This window comes from Aulonocara sp. 'chitande type north' Nkhata Bay, linkage group LG11 (assembly GCF_057382095.1).
Source record: "Aulonocara sp. 'chitande type north' Nkhata Bay isolate Kocher_YH1m ecotype deep benthic linkage group LG11, A_spYH_male_GT1.1, whole genome shotgun sequence".
NCBI classification, from domain to species: Eukaryota; Metazoa; Chordata; class Actinopteri; order Cichliformes; family Cichlidae; genus Aulonocara; species Aulonocara sp. 'chitande type north' Nkhata Bay.
Genome location: NC_141354.1, coordinates 3,231,500 through 3,255,848, shown reverse-complemented (window position 1 = coordinate 3,255,848; position 24,349 = coordinate 3,231,500). Strand labels below are relative to the sequence as shown.

Below are 24,349 nucleotides of genomic sequence, written 5' to 3'. Positions count from 1 at the left end.
AACGTACGGCATAACAACATGGTATGCAGGGTGCTCAGCTGCAGACAGGAAAGTACGGCAGAGGGTCATCAACACAGCCCAGAAGATCACTGGCTGCTCTCTGCCCAGCCTGGAGGTCACTGCAAACTCTCGGTACCTCAGCAGAGCTGGCAATATCATCAAGGACCACTCTCACCCCAGCAACCAACTGTTTGAACTATTACCGTCAGGCCGACGGTACAGGTCACATAAAACCAGGACAAACAGATTCAGGGATAGCTTCTTTCCCAGAGCTATCACCGTAGTAAATAAGCACAAAAACAATTGAACCTATTCCATACCGTCACTGTCATTATATTATGCTGCTATTCATACTGTCATTATATTAATGCTGCTATCCTGTATATATTGTACATACTATTGTTTGAGTACTTACGATTGTTTTTTTTGTACTTTTTATATTTTACATTTATATTTATTATTGAAACTTGCACCGAGGGAGTGGCACTCCAATTTCGTTGTACTCTGTACAATGACAATAAAGGCTATTCTATTCTATTCTATTCTATTCTATCTGGAGCCCACCAGATGACGATAGTTGCGGTTGCTAAAAGATTACTGGCCCTATACAAGTCTATGAGAAAACAGTTTTCTGATTTGACCTCTGCGATCGCTTTCTTCATGAGTTCATGGACTCGTTCACTCGTTTTGGGTTATACTGAATAAAAAATAAAGCTTTTTTGTAAATCTTGTTCATAGAATGTCTCAAGATGGAAAGCTGGTGGGAATCTTCAAAACGAGCTAAAAAGCAGCAACATTCGTCTTCCATATCTTCTATACTTAAATCTACAGCTTAGATACGTCATAACCCACAAAACTGGTCTTTCTGGCCAGTCTTGTGGAACCTGACAAACCTACGCTGCTTATTTTGCTTTCTTTACTTTGTTTTCTTCTCAGACGCTGTCCCCCTGTTAAACAGTGAGGGTTGAGCTGTTTTTACAAATGGACTCCATGAAACGTGGAGAATCAGGTCGAATTATCCGGCGTTGACCTGACTCAGCACACTAGTGGAAAGACTTTCAGACAAGTGTGCTGTATGACCTCACCAGACAATTACCTGCTCTTGTTCCTACAGTGATGCAACTGGACACCTCAGGGACTTTTTCCAAGGGAGCTGGCAGATTAAACACCCTTTAATGTCCAGTTAGACCGTGTCCTTCCTTCTCACGTTCAGTCCCATTGGGCAATGGTTAGTAAAGTTCATGTCTGCAGTGTGTGAAAATGGACTGTGACAGTGGCAGTCTCTTGGGGAAACTTGAGCTGTGCATGCACTCGACTATTAAACTTTCAGTTAATAGTTGAGTGCATGCACAGTCGACGGTTTTATGGGCTCTGAGGAAGTCTTCATTTCTCCTCATTTTCTCTTGACGTTAGTGTAAAGAGACGTGTGGAAATCGCACTCGCCGTGCTGTGATAAACTAAAAGACTTCACCTTTGACCTATAGTCCACTGCCGCTGGTACAGAGTAGGCCTGAGTCTTATAGCAAAGAAGCTATTCAGGCTTTACTGCACTGACACACACACACTACACCGGCGTGCCAACTGGCTAGGGCAACACCTCAGCACATGTAGTTACAAAAATACACATACATATATATCCACGGGCTGAAAAGCTCGTGCTGGCATCCTGAGGCACTCTCTGCAAGGAAAACTGGTTTTTTGTAAGCGGCTGCACAAGGAGCATGTTGTTTAGCAATAGCTTCACTCTGTCTCACTCTCAGATCTCAGGATGTCTTCAGTTAGGTCAGAGGAGCCAAAATAGGCCATGTTCCTTTGGATATATGGAGGACAAAAGCATGATTGTGTCTTAGGCACTGAGAGTTCCCACAGTGAGACAACGTGAGCGTAGGTGGGGTCCCGGGAGAAGAGTTAAAGCTCAGTAACTGTTGAGTTTGGCCCATGATACAAACTGAGCTTTTGTCACAGTTGTTATGAGTTATTATTTCCTTTCAAAGACATGTGAACAGTGCAGCTTTTCATTCAGTTTTTGGACAATGTCTTTGATTTATTGTCCCTCCAGCTAATGCTCTAAACCTCACGTGTAAATAGATGTGGAGTTAATCAGCTGTGACGTTGGTGGGCACCACTGGGTGCTAAAACTGAACAGCTCAGGTGTTTCTCCAGGAAGCAGCCACAGGAGTGAAGAATAACCTGCACGTGGCAGAATGACTAGTGATCTGTTTGTGTAGCCGTCTTCAACCGTCAAACGAACCACCAATCCTTCACAGTCACATGCTTGTGGTCACTGCATCGCTGCACAGCTCAGCAGTATTGGTGTGCACTTTTGTGTCGTTTTGAACCTCTCACCTCTTTTTTTGGACATTTTTAAAGACCCATTAGAACCTCTGTTTCTTCCTCCCCAGCTCGCTCTGCGTCTCACTACGTGGCGACCTCCGGCTCCTGCAGAAACAGGTGTTTCGAGCTGGTTGAGTTGGAGCCGCCAAACTGTCGCTGCGACAACCTGTGTAAAACCTACAATGGCTGCTGCTCAGACTTTGACCAGCTCTGCCTACGCACAGGTATGCTTATAAAACTTGACTTTGACACCACTAACAATGTGTTGGTCCTAATTTGTGTTGTCTTGTAATAAAAAACTAATATGTGAGGTAATTATCTCTGATACCTGAGAGTTGTTCCTCCAAGTCTTGGCAATGAAGGGCTAAAAAACATTAAAGTGACGCTGTTCAGCTGAGAGATATTTGCCGGGCTGTCTTTCCCTTGAGCTTGCACCTACGCCTGCAGGTCAGGGTGGAGAGGCCAAACCAAACAGTCACTTATTAAGCTGGAGGAAATGCTCAGAGACCTACTTTTAACATCCATCAGGTGGTCGAGAATTTTGTTCCAACATGTAACACGATGTCCTTCTTGTGTTTCGGAGACTCTGGCGTTTCTCTTTGTGTGTAGATAGGTGAGGCTGTGCTCGCTTTGCAGTCTGCAGGACCTACAGAGCGGCTGGATTGACCGGCAGTTTCAGAGTAATGTGGTTGACCTGCACGCGTCTGAACTCCTTTCAGATTTGGCTCAAACTGAATTTTAGGTTTTGATATTTTACCTAAACATATGAACATGAGACTGTACACATGCATCATCTATGTGACAAAAAGCAGTGACCATCCTGTGTAGCTGCCTGATGGGCAATATTGGGAATATTACTCAAAAAAAGTAATAGATTACAGTGTTTCCTCGGAGGGGGCTCTCTGCACCGGGGCTGTGATCGACCGTGGCTGCTGGGGCTCTGGGGGTCCTCTCACCTGGCTGGGGGGCTCCTTTGCCTCCCTCCTGCTGTGTGCCCGGCCTGGAGGCTGCGGTCTGTGACCGGCTCCCGGTGCAGACGGCTCCCTGTGATAGTGTTTCCTCACTGGGCTCATGTGAACCCAGCCCAATTTTACTCTTTAAGTGTGTGTGTGTGTGTGGGGAGGGGGGGGGGGTATGTATCCATGATCGTTTATGTTAATGAGAGTGTGGGGAGTGAGTTGGAGGGTGAGGTGGGCTGCTTTTAACCATGTAAAGCACTTTGTGCTACATTTTTGTATGAAAAGTGCTTTATAAATAAAGATTGATTGACTAATCATCTGGTTAGTAGGTGACCTGCTCCACCTGACCTGACCTGCAGCCACCCCACAGTTCCCTGATATGGTCACCTCAGGCAGACAGCTGGTTCACACCCCTGCACCATTTAAACCTTTGGTTTGTGAGAAGCAGCCAGTCAGAGGACACCTGGCTTCAAGGGGCAGCTGCTAAAGCATCTTACAGTGGACGGTGCACCGACACCCAGTGTGTGATAAAAAAAGGACCAGTTTGAAATTTGAATCACACGAAACGATCTGTTTAAACCAGATCAAAATACACGACAGCCCCCCTTCAAACCACCCATCAGACACATACATGCTACACATGTCAGGTTCCAGCTGACGGCAGCCAGCTACTAAAGTCTGCACAAAGATGTATCTGATAAAGTACATTTAGCTGATTTTAATCTCTGTGGAATTACACACTTCTTGCAAAGTGAGCCAGATCCTGATTACTTTGGCATCTTACTGTATGTTATTCCTACAGTGAAGGTTTCTCTAACCTGCAGACATTTGTTGAACAGTAATGAGTTTGAATTGTTTTCATGTGGATGCCGCCTGCTATAATCAAGCTTACAAATACCCACTTGATATATTTTTGTGAGGCTGACTGTGCAGCTCAGTTGTCTGAGCTGGAAATGAGTCGTAGACTTAACGACAGGTCTCTCACTTTTTGATTGAGCGGTTTGTTGCCGCCCCCTCTGCCTTTGCAGTGCTCCCTCTCTCTGTCAACATTTTCCCTCTGCTGCTGGTGGTCTGATTTTATGTCCACTCCTTCAGGCTGGTGGTCTTTGGCTCACCACCGCCTCGCCACCAGTAACCTCCCATTGCCTGAAAGCAATAATTTACTTGTTTTTCTGGTCGCCTGCGTCTTTTTCCTGACTCTGTCAAATCCTTCTTTGGAAGTTTTTCAGCTTGAGGACTGTTCAAACACGGACCCCATCACCATTGTTGCTCACATGCTGCTTCCCACTCAGTCTGCAGCCAAACCGCTGTCACATTAATATCTCAGCTTTCATTTTTCACTGGTTTCACCACTAACCTTCCAGCTAAGCTGTGCACGTAGAAAGCTTTGGCGTTTTAAACCTCAGTGATTCATGTTGAACATAACTGCTATGTTCTTCTTGCACACAGAGGGCGGTTATGAGTGCAGCAGAGATCGGTGCGGGGAGACACGCAATGAACAGCATGCCTGCCACTGCTCTGATGACTGTCTGGCCAGAGGAGACTGTTGTACCAACTACAAGAAGCTGTGCAAAGGTTTGCAACTTTACCTGACCTCCTGACTTCAAATGTTCAGAGGATTTTGTCCATTATTAATTAGTCCGACCATGCGTTGTAATGAGGACGTCTCATTTTATTACAAAAGTGCATGTGTATGTGTTACATGTGTAAAGAAATATGAACATAGTATCAGTGTTGTGGATCTGGAAAGCTTTTCAAAGACTGGAATTTAGAAAATACTACATTTGAATTTATTGACACCATGTTTTTATATTGGTGTTGGCCAAAAAAAGCAGGTCATTTATGGTCACAATTACTGGCTTTAAAATCCATACTGGGGCGATTTAACTGGGGCCAGATGCATCTCTCAGGCCCTGTTTCTTTGCTGGGTTTAATTCTGTTTCTTAAGGACATGATGTTGAGAAACTCTTCATCTGCCTCTGTGTCAGTCGCACACCGTGCTGAGATATGCCACGTTTTCACCTTGTTGGTGCAAAAGTACCTTTTTATGCCTGTCAGACTGTGTTATCATAGATCCAACTAAAGAAATGGGAATAAACGGATATCCAAATAACCGCTAACAACAAGATACGATTTAAAACGGGTTCTTTGCCAAGCTGTCTGAGTAGACACAACAGTGCTTGAGTTTGGTGCCTTTTTATGTTTGAATGAGTCGTAATCAGTGTTGAGTGCTTCAACAAACAAGGAAGTCTGTGTTTTGTAAAGCAAATTTTAAGAAATGAGGAATGACTCATGAGTAAATGGCCTGTATTTGTATAGCGCTTTACTCAGTCCCTAAGGACCCCAAAGCGCTTTACACTACATTCAGTCATTCACCCATTCACACACTGGTGATGGCAGCTACATTGTAGCCACAGCTGCCCTGGGGCGCACTGACATGAGTACTGTGCAAAAGATGAAAGTAGCCCCTGTGGTGTCACCCACTGGTCTGTGGCCTATATTTAGCTTAATGGATGCCAGAAGTGACAAAGTTGGAGCGCTAACTTTGTAAGTCAACTAAAGCTGCATCCCTAAACCGTAAGTGCTCCACACACAAAACCACACACTGTAGCTGCAGGTATTGGTCACCAGATCTCAACCGCCAACCGATCTAGATACAGTGACTCATAGTTATTTATTAGCATAATTATTATGCAAATAATTCCATTAGGCACCCGTACCTCACTGCACTGTTAAGCATTTAGCTGATTTTATGCTCCAACAGTCACTGAGGACAGAAATGTGGAATTTTTCTGTGTATTCCTTTCCTGCTGATTTGGGTAGAAGAAGATGTTGGATTGCAGTGGTTATCCAGCTGTGTATGTATCAGGCTCTCACTCATACATACACAGTGAGAGCTGAGAGTTTACAATAGGTAATACTTTGAACAGTCCATTGAAGGTACGTTGAAGGTGTTAATCCCTCCACGTATACATGATTGATCGTTGTATGAAATAACCAGTCGACAACCATCTGAAAAACGAGTATTCTCTCACTGTTTGATAAGGGATTCCTGGAGGTTGTTCGCTGTCACCAGGTGAAATCAGTTACACCAAAAACCTCTTGGTGACTGCTTTGGTCACTCATGGATAAATAGATAAGACACTTGCTAACTATGAGCTGAGCTGTAGTTAGTCAAGCAAAACCTGAAAAAGTGCAATGCAAATCAGAAACAGGGAGCGTTAGCCTTCAACGTTACATCGCAGCACTGCTGTGAACACATTTCAAAAGGCACAACTTTTACTTTAAAGTCAGTTACTGACTGTCATCCACTCGTTGCTGTCGTCCCAGCCTGAAGCCTGAGCAAAACATTAGCCGACACCATCGTGGTTTTAAAAAAACCAAAACCAAGGTGCAGTCAAACTGTGAAGCTGCTCACTCACTGACTCAACTCCAAAGAAAGCCATGGACTTCCTGTAGACTTCTGTATGACCATATGTGCAACCACGGGCGCGCCCCCTGCTGCTGATTAAAAGAATTTAGTTTAAAGCACTTCTGTAACTTTTAAAACCACGTTAACTGTGTGAAGCAGGCAGGATGGACCGAAATGCAGACGCGCAGACACACAAAACGAAACTTAATACACAGAGAAACACACGGCCATGAGGGAGATGGCGACGCGGGACCGAGGGAGACCCAGGCTGTGTCCCAATTCAGGGTCTGCAGCCTTAAAGGCCGCATTTTAAGGCCGATTACGTCACAGCGGCGTGCCGAAGGCTGTCCCAATTCGAAGGCTGCTCGAATTGCAGCCGTCAAATGCGTCCTTCATTTCCCTGAATTTTAAGGACGTGGCGGTGTAGACTTCGTGGCCCAACATATCCCAGAACACATAGCGCAGCGGTGGGTGTGGATAATTTTGCCAACAAAAAACGGCGGATGAGGGGCGCCCGAAGAGTGAACTTTAAGTAAGTACTGACTATTATGTCACTTATTTATGTGCAAATGTTTAATAACGAAGACCATTAAACATTACTGTTGGCCACATGTCGGCAAAGTTTTTTTTTTTTTAATGTAAATGTTTATTATTATTATTTTAGCCACACTTTAAATTTATAAAAGGAGCCCCCACCCCCGCAATAGAAAAATAAAGTTACAATTTTTACACATAAACAAACCGATCTAAGCATACATTTCAAACATTTCTATATTCTCAAAGTAAACAATAAATATATGTAATATTTAGTATTATTGGATGGTTACTTGGTTATTTAAACCACTATAGTTATATACGGAGCCCCGCGGGGGACCGTGTCGGCAAAGTCATGTGACATTAGGGACGTTTGTACTAACTTGGTTTTAAAGCCTTTACTTTAAAATATTCGCCGTTCAATAGCTGAGCTTAATCTTACAGAGAATGATCAAAGCTCATGTAGAAACAAACAAATGAACAAAAGATGTTCTCCTTCATTTCTGTCAAACACAGCTGTATGAAACGTTTCCAGCTGTTAGTATCATGGTTGCTCGCCAACCTGGGCAGCGCGACGGAGGCTAGACCGTCCCATTTCACAAGCCTCGCACTTCCGGCCTCAGCGGTCTTTGGGTACGCAGCCCTTGAGGACCTTTAAGGCTGCAGACCCTGAATTGGGACGCAGCCACAGAAGGGCAAACACGGGAACAAACCACAGGGGGGACACAGCTGAACATGATCTAACTAACGAGACAGGGGCAAACAAAACTGAACCAGACAGGAAACTATCAAAGTAAAACAGGAAGTACTAAGACTCCGAATAATTCACACAACATGACGCAGGAGGAAAAGAACGCTCAGGGAAACGAGATGGACCAGGGAGATAAGGGGAGGAGACAACGAGGGGGGGGACGCAGAAATAGTTCAGGGAACCGACAGGGCGAGAGAGGGTGAGAGGCATGATGGGCTGGATAAACACACACACACACACACACACACGCACACACACACACACACACACACACACAGAGGGACGCAGTGGACAGAGACACAAGGGAAACCTAATGGACAAGGACCTAAACAGAGAATATAAAAAACTCAAAACAGACTAAACTAATGAAGCAGAAACATTAACCTTAATACAAAATGACACCAAAACACAAGAAAATCAAAATGACTCAGAATGACAAACTGTGCTATGATACTGATGCTACTGTAAAGGTAAGTTACTCCAGCACTTCACAAATGCTTGCTCTGCCATCTTTTCCCCAGCTGTCCATGACCACAACAGAATATAATCAAGGATACCAGCACATCAGCGAGTTCCTTTATCCTTGAGTTCACTGTTACCGAACAGTTATACCTGGTAGTTACTGGGTAACTAATTTATTTGTGTTTGTTTCTGTGGTTCAGCCTGTTTAAATTTAATGAAGCTAAAGTGCATGAAATTTTAAAAAGTGTAAATAATACTGCATTTAAAATTCTAGGTCCAGTGTTATCAGCTAAATTTATTTTGGATCAAAAGGACTTTGTTAGAGAAAGACTTGAGATTGGTGCTTTGTACATTAATCTCTTTTTCCTTTCAGGGGTCAGCTGATAAATTCATCTATTTAAGATTGTCAATGTCTTTAGATTTACTGGAGGAGAAAAAAATAGTATACAGAGGAAATACTCAAGTAGAAGTATGTTCAAGAATCATGCAGTTTGTGAGAAAATATGACAACCAACCACTGGTTCCCACTTTTCCATACAAGCATAACAAAAGCTCATGTTAATCTCTCATCACGTTCCCTCAGGAGACACCTCGTGGCTGCAGGACGATTGTGAGGAGATCAAGGCTCCTGAATGTCCTGCCGGGTATGTTGAAATCTTAGCAGTAAAGCAACAGGAGGGTAGCGGGTTGAACTTAGTTGAGCAAGTCTGATTTCATGCATTTAAAAAACTTCTTCCATGCACATGCAGGTTTGTGCGTCCGCCGCTCATCATCCTGTCCATGGATGGATTTAGAGCTTCGTATGTGAAGAGAGGGAACACTGTCATCCCTCACATTGAGAAGCTCAGTAAGTTCTGTAAAACATGAGCTTTCGGTTCTGAAACGAGGAGTGAAGAGTTCCCTGTTAGGAAGTGAACGTGACACTGATGAAGCCACGAGCTCTGGCAGGCTGTGCGTCTGCCGTAGTCTAAGAATTTGTTTTGCTGTGTCCTTTTGAGGAACATGTGGAACCCATGCGCCGTACATGAGACCTGTTTACCCCACGAAAACCTTCCCCAATCTCTACTCGCTGGCTACAGTAAGTCATGGCACACTTGTGTTTCTGTGCTACTGGGTTGTTGTGATAAAATATGTCTGTCCCACAGGGTTACATGTTCATTTCAGCAAAGTAAGAAGTGCCACAAGACTGTAGTAACAGAAATCATTTATGAAGTCAACAAATTCTTTGTATTTATCTGTGATTAATAATGTAATTGTGTCAAATGGATAAAGCTCTTTGGTGATGTTCTCATGGATCCGGCTGCAGTCTATGAAGATTTCATTTTTTTAGTGCTTTTAAACAGAGCAAAGACTTTTTATCACAACGTTTCCAAACGTCCTGCTTTTATTTTGCATGCTTACATTATTTTACTTGTGCAGTCCAGTCAGTAACATTCGCTTTGGTCTTCGGGAGCTACTTTGTTACCAGGAGCAACGTATGTTTCAAGTCCCTGTTGTGTTGGAAAACAATATAAACCCAGACCCAGTTTTGTCGCTGGCTGCTTGACATTTTCTTTAAAGTCTTCACAAATCCTTCTTTCATCTTGGCTCCTTCCACCTTGACCAGATTACCAGTTCCAGACGCACTGAAGCGATGCTCCCACCACCGTGTTTCACTGTGGAGACGGTGTTCTTTGGCTTGCACGTCTCTCCCTTCTTTCTTCAAACTTCAGCAGCATCTCTGTGACCTCAGTCCTCTAGTTTTGTCGCATCTCACCAAAGAATGCCCTTCCAGCAGGCATAGTCTTTTTCCAGGTTGTTCTTGGCATACTTCAGTCTGGCTTGGGTTTTCCTTGGTCTGCAGCCTCACAGTCAGTTCCTGTTCAGGATCGTCTTCTTTGAGACTGCACTTCCTCACATGGCTAACTCATTCATTAGTGTCTTGTTGCTCCGGGGTCTTTAAACACATCTCTCAGCCTTTGTTTCACCTCCCACCTCTGTCAGGCTTCTTCTGTACTGTCTTTCTCGATGACAGTCCTCACTCCAGCTCGTGACACTTGGAAACTGTGCTAACTTTGTACATCCATCTCCTGGTTTGTGAACATCAACAATTCTTTTCTTAAGTCTAAACTAATTTCTTGTTTTTGTTATCCTTGCTCTGTTAAAATGCATTTTCAGACAGATTTTACATTTCAAAGGGGGCAATAATTGTGTCCTGATCATACAGATGTAAGCGACTGCATTTCACTATAGGCGTTAAATTTACAGGCATCCTGTCGATGAGCTGTTTTTGGAGAGGTCTTTGGGTGCAGAGGTATTGTTTTTTGTGCTCTGTGTGATGCCTTTGGAACAACATCACTGCTGAAATTTGAGACCAAGCCTTAGATAAGGCAGGATTTCGAGGCTTCCTCTTATTTAGCGTGAGACAGCAAACATTACTGACCGAAACATAATGGTTTGATTCTGTCCAAGGGGCTTTACCCGGAGTCTCATGGCATCGTTGGAAACTCCATGTATGACCCAGGGTTTCATGCAATCTTCACCCTGAGAGGCCGAGAGAAGCTCAATCACCGCTGGTGGGGAGGACAGCCAGTAAGTACTGCCAGGAAACAGCAAGAGCTTTTCTTTTAGAGTCGACTACACAAGTGGAAGGACAAATCAGTCAGAGCAGAGGCTGGAGTGACTGAAATCAGCTGTAGATTTACTCAAATTTGAGCTAAAGAGTCGATAAGGAGCATTCCAGCACTGTTAGCATATTAAAAAGTAATTGATGTGCGTCAGCAATCTGCTGTACAGGCGTTAGTGTCAGGTGGACTAATAGACGCCGGTGCCTTCACACACTGGGATCACCTTCATGCTGCAGTTTATGAGCTTGGCTTCCTCGCACTCATGTTACTGTTTGTGTTACAGCAGCATCCTAATAATCTGTGTTGGCCTGATAAATACTGAGACCTTTGTTTAGATCTGGATCACAGCGCAAGGACAAGGAGTGAAGGCTGCTACCTTCTTCTGGCCTGTGTAAGTCTGCACACACACACACGCACACACACACACACACACACACACACACACACACACGCACGCACACACACACACACGCACGCACACACACACACACACACACGCGCACGCGCACACACACACGCACGCGCACACACACACGCACACACACACACACACACGCACACACACACACACACACACGCACGCGCACACACACACGCACGCACACACACACGCACGCACACGCACACACACGCACACACACGCACGCACACGCACACACACGCACACACACACACGCACGCGCACACACACACACACGCACACACACACACACACGCACACACACGCACACACACACGCACACACACACACGCACACACACACACACACACACACACGCACACACACACGCACACACACACACACACACACACGCACAGAGTTCTTGGTTGATCAAAGCCGTGGCTGGAATGTCACGACTGCCTTTGGAATATATTCTGTTTGTTGATCCATGTGAAAAGTTACCAGCTGACTTCGGTTCAGCAGTTTTGCTAATTATTTTTCATACTTGATCTGTGTTTGATATGAACGCTGACTGAGGAACCAATGAGCTCTTACCATGTTGAGGCCCTCGGTGCCCGTCCGTCTGTCCTCCTACAGGACCGGTGAGACTTCAGTCTAACTCAGCTTCAGTGATCACCTTGGTTGTCTTCAGTCAAACTGTGACCAAGGTCAACTTCATATTTTGTTTCAGTTTTACAAGAACTGCTAGTCCTCCTACAGTATTGGTCAAATTCGAGTGAAACACGTGCACACAGTGATCACCTCGTGGTTCTTCACTCACTCTGTGCTCATGGATATCTGGAGAAGCTGCTAAACTGCAGCAAACACTAAATCTCTGTATCACTGACATGTAACTGTGTGTGTGATGGTAAGTCTGTTGTGACAAACTGTCCGTGCAGCTCTGGTAGGTCAGAGATCATCCACTCAAAGGCTGATTTTCCAGTTCCATCATTTAAACTATGAAATGTTGTATTGTTGCCTTTAGATGGGACAAACCTCATCAGCCTTCTTGTATGCAAACGAATGGAGATTCTAATGTGTGCTTCATTTTGATAAACCAAATGAAATTATATGTTATCTTTTTCTGTTTGCTTTTACTTCATGGTCCACACTTATTAATTACACTTCTTAAAAGTAACTGCGTGGTTACACTCTTCTTTTGTTTGTAATAATCTGATCTTATTTTTCTTGTGGTTTGCCACCATGTGGCAGTTTTAGTAAATGTTTGGTGAGATGTAACAAAGGCAGATTAATAGTTTCTGGAAAAGGGAAAATATTTGCCCACTTGTCTGTTGGAAACACTTAAACGTGTCCTGGAGTTCTTCTCCAGCCTCCCAATGACATTTCCTATGGGCATTGTATGCCTGTCTATAGCCGCCTACTGTCCCACCCCCTGTACAGCGTAATGGTCAAAGGATTTGCTGGGCGATGCGTGCCAATACCTCCAGCTTCACAACAAAATGTTTTAACCTGCAGTCTTTCTAATGGCCAGTAGGAGGCGACGCCTCGGGTGTAAAAAGGAGTTCGCCTGAACAGGACTCTGTGGCTCCCTCAGTTCTCCTGATCTGTGGCCTTAGTAAACTCTTTCTTGAGTTGATGGTCTGTCAGATCAAGTCTTGATGAGTATAATTATATTTACTCAGTAAATCTCAGTTTTATTACAGTCAAAAATGATTCCTAGCCTTGGCTTCTCAGTCAGACCCAGCAGCCTTTTAGACAACAGTAATGTAGATCATCTGTTTTTAAACCACACTGAAGTTTAGCACTGTATGTCCAGCCTGTGATGCAGCTGCAGCGTTCACCAACCAAACAGGAACATCTGTATATAGCTTAAGATGCCATAATTGTGAGTGGCTGTGTTTCAGCTCGTAGAGCAGGTCGTCTAAAGTCTGAATGTCGGTGGATTGATCCCCGTCCAAGGGGAAGCATCATTTGCTGATGCTTCCTATGTGTAGGCTCAGGTAAATGAGCAATGGTGTTGTAGAAGTACCAGCCCGTTTACTGTGTTTAGAGAAAACTGCTCACTTCTGCAACAATAGGACATTTTTGAACTTTTCACCCAGTAAAAAGGTTTGTGTTAAGCTGGGCTTCAGTTCAGGAACAACTAAGAACATTAAGAATGATTCTCTACAGTTCGAGTCATTTAGTGTGTTGTTTGCATCTGTGGGTACCAAATAATACTGAGCTTGTGTCGCGCTGTCCTTACCTGCTCAGTGAAAGTCTGCAGAGTTTAAGTAAACATGCTTAGCGTTAATGTGTGTAAGTGACCTCAGAGCTGTCCAGGACTGCAGAATGTGGCTGTTCATGCTCCCTCGGGCTGTTGCATTACACCTACAACTCAGAGGAGCCCACATTTGTCAGCAAAGCAGGCTTTTACAGAACAGGGGGTACATCTCTGCAGAGAGATGGCAGTGGGCTGTTTTTATAGCAATTAGTGCAAATGGGCCTGTTTACACTGCGCAGGATTCCTCTGTGAAGCCGGGTTGCAGACGTGCCACTCTGTAGAGCCGTGGGGGCCAAAGACTGGTTTACATTGCTTTTCTTGCACTTGGCAGTGACAGAGCTGTGTGAGAAAGAGGCAGGAGAGTGCATATGAGATTTCTGTGTGCTTGAGAAAGCCTTCTTTATACAACCTATTTCATAGTTTGATGATTCAGAGGTGGGACCAAGTCATTGTTTTGCAAGTCTCAAGTAAGTCTCAAGTCTTTATCCTCAAGTCTCAAGTAATGTCAGGCAAGTCAGAGTCGAGTCTCAAGTCACTGGTGTAAAAGTCCGAGTCAAGTCACAAGTCTGAAACTTTGAATTTCAAGTCCTTTCGAGTCTTTAAAAAAAAAAAACAACGAAAAAATAATGTTGCAGTTATGCTAAATGTAAATCTTAGACCATGTAATTTTAAAATCTGTGTTTTTCTCAACACATGACAAAATAGTGAACTTAGAAAATATACACAAATTGCACCTCTTTAAAATGCAGCTCAATTAAACCTAGCTCCAAGAATAATTTTCACCGACAGTTCTGAGATAAGCTGCATGTTATTCTTGGATGCGGTTGTAGGACCGCATGACAAAAATATCATACATATTAAAAAAAACTGTATCACCAACGTAGCCTGGACAAAATTTGCTAGTTAGATGAAGTCAGCTATCTCATCTTAGCACATTTATATGCATATTTATAATTATACGGTTCTTGGAGTGAGTGCATACACTCATGAAGTTTAGTAACTTCAGGTCACTGCAACAAGCCCAGGTACAGTTTACCGACGGATGGGTACAGGACCTTGAAATGCACCGTGTAGAACGAAAGACCATCGTACGTATCATAAGTTTACCAGTCTCACAAATCGTCTTCATAAATACACATTCCTTAACCGTTTATTAATAGGACCTTTGAGCTCAACGGTAATTAATTAGTAGTGGAAATAATTTCTGGTAGCATCACAGAAATGTAGCAGTGACAATAATATTGTATGCTGTAATCGTACTGGGCAATTAGTGATACAAAAAACCTGTTTTATCCTGTGAATAAAAGTATATGTTTTTGTCAATGTACCATAATAACAGAAGCGAAACACAATATTGTGTCAGGACAATTCACTATTTATGCACAATAAATAAAGGAGCATAGCGCGACAATTTCTGTTCAGCGCCAGACTTGCTTGTAACCTATATCACCAATTATGTTATGAAAATGACGTATTAACTACTAAAAAACACTGACCTTCGTGTAAATGCTTGGAGCAGACTAACCTGTGAGCTGGAGTGTTCTGGGACGTTATATTTGGTCTTTGAATGGCTGCAATCCAGTCGCCTCTTTGTTACTTCGGAAACATGGCTGAACAATTTCTCTTCAACGACGTAATCCGATAACAACCGATCTCTTTACCCGTCGGCTTCCCGTGGCTGTCATGCGACCGGCTATTGCAGTTAATAATACAACGGCTTCTTGACATTTTTGTGTTTCTTTTTATCGCTGTATAACTGATTTTAATTGAAAGCCTGCGTGCGCTAGTACCTCTTGCCACGAGTTCCCAGAATCCTTTGCGGTTCTACCCGTGAATGACGTCACATTTTCAATCTCTATATAATATGCATGTTAAATTTTATATTTGGGGTAAAATATCAAGTCTTTTCAAGTAAACCGGTTCAAGTCCAATTCAAGTCCCAAGTCATTGGTGTAAAAGTCCAAGTCAAGTCACAAGTCTTAGAACATTTTTTCAAGTCAAGTCTAAAGTCATAAAATTAATGACTCGAGTCTGACTCGAGTCCAAGTCATGTGACTCGAGTCCACACCTCTGTGATGATTTAGCAGCAACGCTATGGGCCCTGGGATAGTAACAGGGACCAGGGATTGTCTGGCTGCCTGTTTCAAAGTCTGTGTTGGGTTCAGCTTTTTGGGAGGTCCTCAAACTAACCACGGGCACAGAAAACGAGTGGGAGTGCACCAAAAACCCAGTGGGAGGTGTGAGGGACAGAACTGAAAATGTTAGCATCGACAAAAATACAGGAAGGCAGCAGACAGGGAGAGAAATGCCTGCTGTAAAGTGTTACAACTGTGCGACCACAGGTTGCTGTTCCCCCACACTCACACCCACTCCCACCGTGTGTCACACATCCGGGCTTCGTCTCAGACCTGATAGCTGACAGCTGTGGACTCTATGACAGCCAGCAGCTTGGTCGGTGCATTAGATGCTGAGACACACTTTGCCCTTCTCTAAAATACAGGCTGTAATGTTAGTCACCTCAAAGCACTTTATACTGCAATGTAAAGACCCCACAGTATTAAAGAGACAACCCAGACAATTAGACAGCCCCTTATGAGCAGCACTTGGTGACAGCAGGAAGGTAAAACTCCCTTTTGACAGGAAGAAACCTCTGGCAGGCTCAGGCAGAGGCAGCCATCTGCCATGACCGGTTTGGAGGGGAAAGAGTAGCATATAGAGATCGAGCACAAAACACAAGCTACAGGGAAGAGAAGGCGAAAGTCAATAATGCGAAACAGAGCAAGACTGTACATGCGTGAGGAGTGGCATATTAACATGTCGGTATGTTGCTCTTGACACCATAAATTGTGCTGTGTAGCTGTGTTCAAATACTCTACTGATCCATATATGGCATAACCCTGCCTGCTGGTATGAAGCTGGCTCTCCTGAGGGTAAGAATTCAGTGCGCTTCAGAGGAAAAGTTCACCTGAGTTTGGAAATCAACAATTAAGCACAGCTCATGTTAGAGCTCTTACTATAAGGACAGATCTCACCATTAGTTGTTGGGTGGAGGCTCTGTGAACCCACTGCGAGTACACGAGCACAGCGAGACTTTGAGAAGGACCGAGCTAAGAAACTGTTGGGGGAAAACTCTGTAAAAAAACCCAGGAGAAATAAAGACACAATGAGACAAAGTTACTTTCTTTATCAAACGTGTACACGGGTGAGCTGCTAAGAACAACTCACACCATGCACAGTGGCTTGGTAATTTTTATAGGAAAGACAGTGAGAACAGGATAAGAAAATACAAAACAAATAAAATAAACAACTCCATATGTGGCGCTAGTCTCGTCAGCAGAGAGCTGGGAGAAGGCTGTGAGAGATAAAACAATCTAAAACAATATGTCCCAAAACAGTATGTCTTTGCTGAGAAAGTCTAAAAAGATAATTCTAAACTAATCTAACCATAGACAAAAGGGCATGCTTGCACATTTAAAAGAAGGTAAAGAAACATAGAAACATTTTTCCTGTAACAGAAACAAAGAAAAGGACAGCCTGATAGGTTCACACAGCGCCCCATCTGGTTTCAGCTCAGCGAGACTGAGATTTTCACAGGACAATGAGGCAAAGCGTACAGATCTTTGTAAGCAGAGTGATGGAGTTCAGCATCTTCTAGCATGTGTGACAGACCTGTACCATAAATGGCTTGGAGCTCGACTCCAGCGAACAGCGAGCAGGTGAGGGAGCTGCTCCAGGTGATGAGCCAGCTGGAGACTGTGCAGACATCGTAGATCGTAGTCTTCAGTGTGTGTGTGTGTGTGTGTGTGTGTGTGTGTGTGTGTGTGTGTGTGTGTGTGTGTGTGTGTTCCAGTGCCATCCCTTTGGAGAGGAGGATACTGACTATGCTGCAGTGGCTTCACCTCCCTGAAGGAGAAAGGTGAGCTGTATGTTTGATTGTGTTACATCTTCTTACCTTCCTTTTCATTTTCTTTGACATTTGGAACTGCTTGTTCCCTCTTTAATTAATCGAGACAGAGAAAGTGACACTGATGTAAAGTAGAATAGCTCCATGCAGTGGATACGTACCACAGCGGGACCCTCAGTTCATCGAATGTCCAAAACAAACCGTTTTAGCTCCTTTGAGTCCTTTAAATGAGCTTTCTTCTGATTGGCTGCCACTTGTGCATAAGAGTTCTCTGATGTATATCTGAGGGATATCTGCTCTTGCTGACATCATAAAGTGCCAAGTGTGGAAAGCTTTTCAAGCAGTCTGAAACCGGGGCTTTCAGCTCACGGGTTTCATGGTTTGTTTAGCTCCTCCCCAAACTTGAAATTTGCCTGGATACCTTTAAAGGATGACAGGATGACTTCACTCTCTTCTTGCCATTTTCTTTTCTTTTCCTTGCCAGTTTGCCTCACTTTGTTACACTTTGTTACAACCTAAATTAAGTAATAAGAGCTACAGTTACAGATTTTGACCAAAAAGCCTGTGACCTTAAAGAAGGAAACATCTACGCAAACATCGTTATTATCAGCCAACGTTAATATAATGTTCTAGCACTTTAAGCTCAAACTAAGTGTGGAAACAATCGTTTTTCATTTAAATAAAAGTTGGAGTCATTTCTCCATTCAGTGCTCATTTCTGTTGCTCTGCTTAACGAGCTGGTGAGTAATGCTGGCTGAAGGTGAGTTTGCCTGATAGCTAAAAATGAAAAAACAACAAGTTTTAACATCACCTAAATAACATAGCAGTCGGTGGCATTGGTTATATCTGTTTGTTGTCAGTATCCGGCCAATAACAGTATATTAAATAGTTGTTTTTTGGGTTATTTCTTTGCTAATTGTTACCTGTTAAACAGCTCAGGAGAAGGGTGTGCAGTAAAACCTATTTTTCTATGTGAGATATTCACCATGTTGGCAGCTGGATCACAAGAGTCCAAACCAGCCTCTGGAAACTTTATTTCTTGATGTTACTTCCACTAGAAGTCGACTTTGACTCACCTTTTGTTGCAGGCCTTATGTTTACGCCATGCACTCTGAGCAGCCGGACATATACGCACACAAAACGGGGCCCATGAGCACTGATGTAAGTACTCTGTATCTGCACAAACGTCTTGTGGCATGTTTGTGGAAAGCATGCAGTAAAGGAACATCCAAAATGTTTGTTTGGAGGATGACTCGCTCTGTGTGCTCTAGCTGAACATCTCTCTGAGGATGGTTGACAAAATTATTGGCCAGCTCATGGATGGACTCAAGCAGATGAAACTGCACCGCTGTGTCAACATCGTCCTGGTCGGGGATCACGGTACGGACACACACACACCAGCACAGGTGTGTGCGGAGGTATTACATGCTTGAGGACTGCAGGCATGTTCAGCACGCACAGCAGCATCTGTGAAGCAGAAGCTTATACAGAATAACATTGCTTCATTCCAGTTGCGTGACTACCAGTGACTAAGACACAGGGCTAACGGTGGAACACAGATTAAATACGCACAGGGAAGGTCAAGTGAACGCAGGTGATACACATTAAAACAGTTAATGTAATCACCTGAGACAGATAACCAGCCGAAGATCTGAACTCTTCAGGAATCATTCACATTAGTTCTTGTGAGGAAATGAAATAACAGTGGACACTTTTGCCTTCTGCTTGCTGTGTGTAAGCCACAGTGAACGAGCAGTACATGCTGTATTCAGATTGAAAGGAGGAGTGGGGTGAAGTTGCTCATCAACTGCAGACCAGCAGCTTAAATAGCGCAGCCTATACAAGTGGAAGAAGTGATTGTATGTTCCTCTCCTGCATTTGTAATTTTGATCACTTGAAATGAACAGTCTCTAATTTTTATGTTAGTTTACAAAACTTACAAACTCAGCAGGGGTCAAAACATTATTTCGCTCACAGCTAATTAGACGTGTAGAGGACATTAAAAGCCGTCAGCTGATGGGACCTAGCAATTACATCAGCTGATCTTAACCTTTCACTCTGACCAACACACTAAAGTTTCCCACATTAAATGTTATATCACGTAGCTACAGCTGAGATATGTATGGTGACAATAATAATCAGGGCAGGTAAGTTTCCACCAGGTTTACTTACAATCTTTAGTCCAGTGATTAGAAACCGGACCCAAACTGGAATGAGCTGTTGGAGCATGAACTTGGTTTTTGGCTTCAGCTGCTCACATTCCCACATGTTCACAGGTATGGAAGAGGCCCACTGCGATCGCACCGAGTTCCTCAGTAACTATATGACCAGCGTTGATGACATCATCCTCGTCCCTGGGTCCGTAGGCAGAATACGCTCCAGACAGCCCAACAACAGGAAATGTAAGAAGTCAAGTTGGCGTCTTTGTTGTGTTTCTTTTCACTCTTATTCTCACTTTTGTTCAGCAAACATGAAAAAATAACTGTGGTTGAGAAATAAGTGTCTCATGTGATCTCACTGGGAGTGTACGCAGTCTCTCTTAGTGAATAAGTCAGTAAAGTTTATTTAGAAAGTATTCTGCACAGGCTAGGAGTCACAAAGTGCTGAACATCAAAGTAGAAAAAATAAAGATGAAAATGACGGTAACATCCAGTCGAGACACAGAAAAAAAGTAAAAGGTGGTTAAGTAAGAAGTTCCAATCAGTCCAAGTCTCAACAAAGAGCCTGTTGAAACAGGGAGGTTTAGATCTGCTTCGAAGGACAGAGTCAGCTAATCTGAGCTGTCACAGGATCCACAGTCTTAGTGCCACAGACTGCAGAGAGCCTGTGATCAAACAGTGCGAGCAGCAGTTTGTGTAGTGGGCAGCCTTGAGCCGTTCAGTGCGTCATATGTAAGTACAAGAATTTTATAATGAATCTTCAGGGAGCTGATGTAAAGGATATAAAATAGGAGTGATGCAGGTTTGCTACTAGAATGGCTGCAGCTTTTAATATTGCTCAGAAACGTGCAAGAAATGATTTATCTGGGCAGGTCAACAGGACATCACAGTAATCTAAGCACGATGACACAAATGCAAGAATTATTTTCTCCAGTTCAGCCGCGGAGACCATGTGTCGTAGTTTAGAAATGTTCCTTAAAAGAAGGAAATGGGATCGAGAGAAAGATTTTAGCCACAGAGGAATAAAAGAAGAAGCAAGATGAATGATTTCACGATACAGCAGAGCTGTAATCATGGTCTCAGCTGTGTTTACATTTAGAATGAGGTCAGTGCTAAAGCTCCGGTCACGTATCCAGGTTAAACGATGGAGTAGGGTGCACAGCCTGCCCAACTGGTGACGGTTAAAGACATATAGAGCTGAATGCCAGCTTACAATATATATCTCCTAAAGTGACAGTTGTAAATACATTGAATTAGGTTGAGAGCTAAAGGAAGAATGCAGAAAGAAAATAACAATGGGCCCAGAATTGAAGCTTTAGGTTAGAGAGGCAGTGTTACGGTGCACACTGAACGCGACAGACGCGACCAGAGCGTCAGGTTTACATGTAAAGTCAATGGAGGAGCGCGATGAAGCGCGACTGGGGGTCCCGCGAAAATTCAGAAGCAGATTTGCGTCGCGAAAACGAGCAAGTAGCACGACTGACGCGTTTGAAGTGCGAATAGAAATACGCGCGGCAGTTTGTGTGGTGCATTTTGTTCATTCACGCGTATCGCATCTACCGCGAATCTGAACTCCAGCTTCAAGTCGCACTGCGACAACCAATCAGGAGCCTGGTGACGTGATGCTCTGACCTAGTTCAAAGTGGCGGGCCCAGCCAAAGCCATTAACAATATGGAGGAAAGGCTCATCAACGCCGTAGCAAATCACCCGGAGCTGTACGACACCAGCTGCTTTCTCCACCGAGAAGTTTAATATTATTTCAAATAACGTTTTGTAATGACTAATGTCTCAGTTCTACTACACAGCAAATACTGGCACACAACTTGAAACATGTAGAATTGATTTCATATCATACTAATGAAAAAATAAACTACTATATAGGAACATAGTGGAGACCGATTATTTAAGAGAATAAAGAGAGGTTAGTTTATTTTGGAGGCAAGCTCCATTTATTAAGAAAACTTTAAAAAGGCAGGAACGCTCTTTAGAGGTTTGTGAGTGGCTCAGAGCCGTTGTGGGGACGTCACTGGGACTTCAAATGAGCATATATTAGCACAGATATCAATAAAGGACTACCGTGTTAAACACACCGCAGGCAGATGAACAGGCGCTCTGCAGGTGGGATTGAATGCCTGTAGTTGGTGTTTAGGCGGCGATGCTGGGACCGACGCGGGACAGCAGCTCCTCAAACTGGGCGAGTGAAAGACAGTGGTACCGCTGAAAGCGGTCGTCATCCAGACGCAGCTCCTGGAGCTCACCAAACTGCTCACGCCTCTGGAGGACCTGATGGACCCAGGTATGGCGAGGACGTCCTTTACGCCGCTGCTCTCCACAGTAAATAGAGAAGGGAGACTCTCTCTTCAAACGATCAACAGCTGCCATCTTGCAAACATACCGTCTGGCACTACTTCCTCCCACATTTCCGCTTCACACGCGTGAAAATTGCATATTTTGAAGCGCGACCAATTCGTGTTGGTCAATGTGCACGCGACCAGCTAGGGATGTCTATCATGTTCGGTGTGAACGCACCGTTAGGGGTTCAAGAAGGCCCCTGCACCTCCTGAAGCTCTGTTGTTCCACAAAAGGAAAAAACAACCTCTGTCCCCACTGCTGTTCTGCATAGGCCTGAACCCCCTCAGTGAGATCATTAACAAGACTGGCTACGGATACCGACTACGGAACGGAGCAGTTGTCAGCCACCTCCTGTACATGGATGACATCAAGCTGTATGCCAAGAGTGAACGAGACATCGATTCACTGATCCACACTACCAGGCTATACAGCAATGACATTGGAATGTCGTTCGGACTGGAGAAGTGTAGTCGGATGGTAACAAAGAGAGGGAAGGTAGTCAGAACTGAGGGGATTGAACTACCAGAAGGCAACATTGCAGACATAGAGGACAGTTACAAGTACTTGGGGATCCCGCAGGCGAATGGGAACCATGAAGAGGCCGCTAGAAAAGCTGCAACCACCAAGTACCTGCAGAGGGTCAGGCAAGTCCTGAGGAGTCAGCTGAATGGTAAGAACAAGATCCGGGCCATCAACACGTACGCCCTGCCCGTGATCAGGTACCCTGCTGGGGTAATAGGCTGGCCAAAGGAGGAGATAGAAGCCACTGACATAAAGACAAGAAAGCTCCTTACCATGCATGGAGGGTTTCACCCCAAGTCCAGCACCCTGAGGTTGTACGCTAAGCGGAAGGAAGGGGGCCGGGGACTGGTGAGTGTCAGCACCACAGTCCAGGATGAGACAAGGAACATCCAAGAATACATTGGGAAGATGGCCCCAACTGACCGAGTGCTCAGTGAATACCTCAGGCAGCAGAAACCCAAGAAAGAGGAGGGAGACGAGGAACCATCATGGAAGGACAGGCCCCTGCACGGTATGTACCACCGGCAGATAGAGGAGGTGGCTGATATCCAGAAATCCTACCAGTGGCTGGACAAAGCTGGACTGAAAGACAGCACAGAGGCACTAATCATGGCAGCACAAGAACAAGCTCTGAGCACAAGATCCATAGAGGCTGGGGTCTATCACACCAGGCAAGACCCCAGGTGCAGGCTGTGTAAAGATGCCCCAGAGACAATCCAGCACATAACAGCAGGGTGCAAGATGCTAGCAGGCAAGGCATACATGGAACGCCATAACCAAGTGGCCGGCATAGTGTACAGGAACATCTGTGCCGAGTATAACCTGGAAGTCCCGAGGTCAAAATGGGAGATGCCCCCAAGGGTGGTGGAGAATGACCGAGCTAAGATCCTGTGGGACTTCCAGATACAGACGGACAAAATGGTGGTGGCTAACCAACCGGACATAGTGGTGGTAGACAAACAGAAGAAGACGGCCGTAGTGATCGATGTAGCGGTTCCGAATGACAGCAATATCAGGAAGAAGGAACACGAGAAATACCAAGGGCTCAGAGAAGAGCTCGAGAGGATGTGGAGGGTGAAGGTAACGGTGGTCCCCGTGGTAATCGGAGCACTAGGTGCGGTGACTCCCAAGCTAGGCGAGTGGCTCCAGCAGATCCCGGGAATAACATCGGAGATCTCTGTCCAGAAGAGCGCAGTCCTGGGAACAGCTAAGATACTGCGCAGGACCCTCAAGCTCCCAGGCCTCTGGTAGAGGACCCGAGCTTGAAGGATAAACCGCCCGCAGGGGCGTGCTGGGTGTTTTTTTTATTTTTTTATTTTATTTTTATTAATTTGTGCATTTGTTTTTTTCTAGCAGTGTTTTAATAGTTCTGACTGCTGAGTTAAAATGAGCACTTGTTGCTTTTCCCATTTACTGCTTGTTGTTGCTTACTTTTGCTTACTTTGCTTACTTGCTTTGTTTTAGTTTGTCAGGACCATCTTTCCTTATAGTGCTAGCAAACATTCACAGTGACACTTTAATTACCAGGCTTGTAAAAGGCCTTTGAATCTAATGGGCTAATTTTTCACTCGGCCTCATTGGATCTGTGAGGAGTTCTCCTTACTGATGTCGGTCGTCTCTACAGCAGACTGGTGTTGACACTATGAGCCTGCACATTGCAAACAAATGTTTGCGTTTGCAATCTCAT

General features: G+C 44.4%; 1 protein-coding gene across 4 annotated transcripts in view; it reads left to right on the top strand.

The window, feature by feature from the left end:
- The window catches only part of enpp2 (ectonucleotide pyrophosphatase/phosphodiesterase 2), a 76,578-nt gene that overhangs the window by 22,827 nt on the left and 29,402 nt on the right, over positions 1 to 24,349 (top strand). For all 4 annotated transcript variants that reach the window (XM_086310211.1, XM_086310210.1, XM_086310209.1 and 1 more), the window contains exons 3-13: positions 2,403 to 2,558; positions 4,743 to 4,868; positions 9,036 to 9,096; positions 9,202 to 9,299; positions 9,451 to 9,530; positions 10,904 to 11,023; positions 11,394 to 11,449; positions 17,575 to 17,640; positions 18,717 to 18,789; positions 18,900 to 19,008; positions 19,905 to 20,030. In XM_086310211.1, the coding sequence (XP_086166337.1) occupies positions 2,403 to 2,558; positions 4,743 to 4,868; positions 9,036 to 9,096; positions 9,202 to 9,299; positions 9,451 to 9,530; positions 10,904 to 11,023; positions 11,394 to 11,449; positions 17,575 to 17,640; positions 18,717 to 18,789; positions 18,900 to 19,008; positions 19,905 to 20,030 (1,071 nt within the window). The remainder of the gene's footprint in view (positions 1 to 2,402; positions 2,559 to 4,742; positions 4,869 to 9,035; positions 9,097 to 9,201; positions 9,300 to 9,450; positions 9,531 to 10,903; positions 11,024 to 11,393; positions 11,450 to 17,574; positions 17,641 to 18,716; positions 18,790 to 18,899; positions 19,009 to 19,904; positions 20,031 to 24,349) is intronic.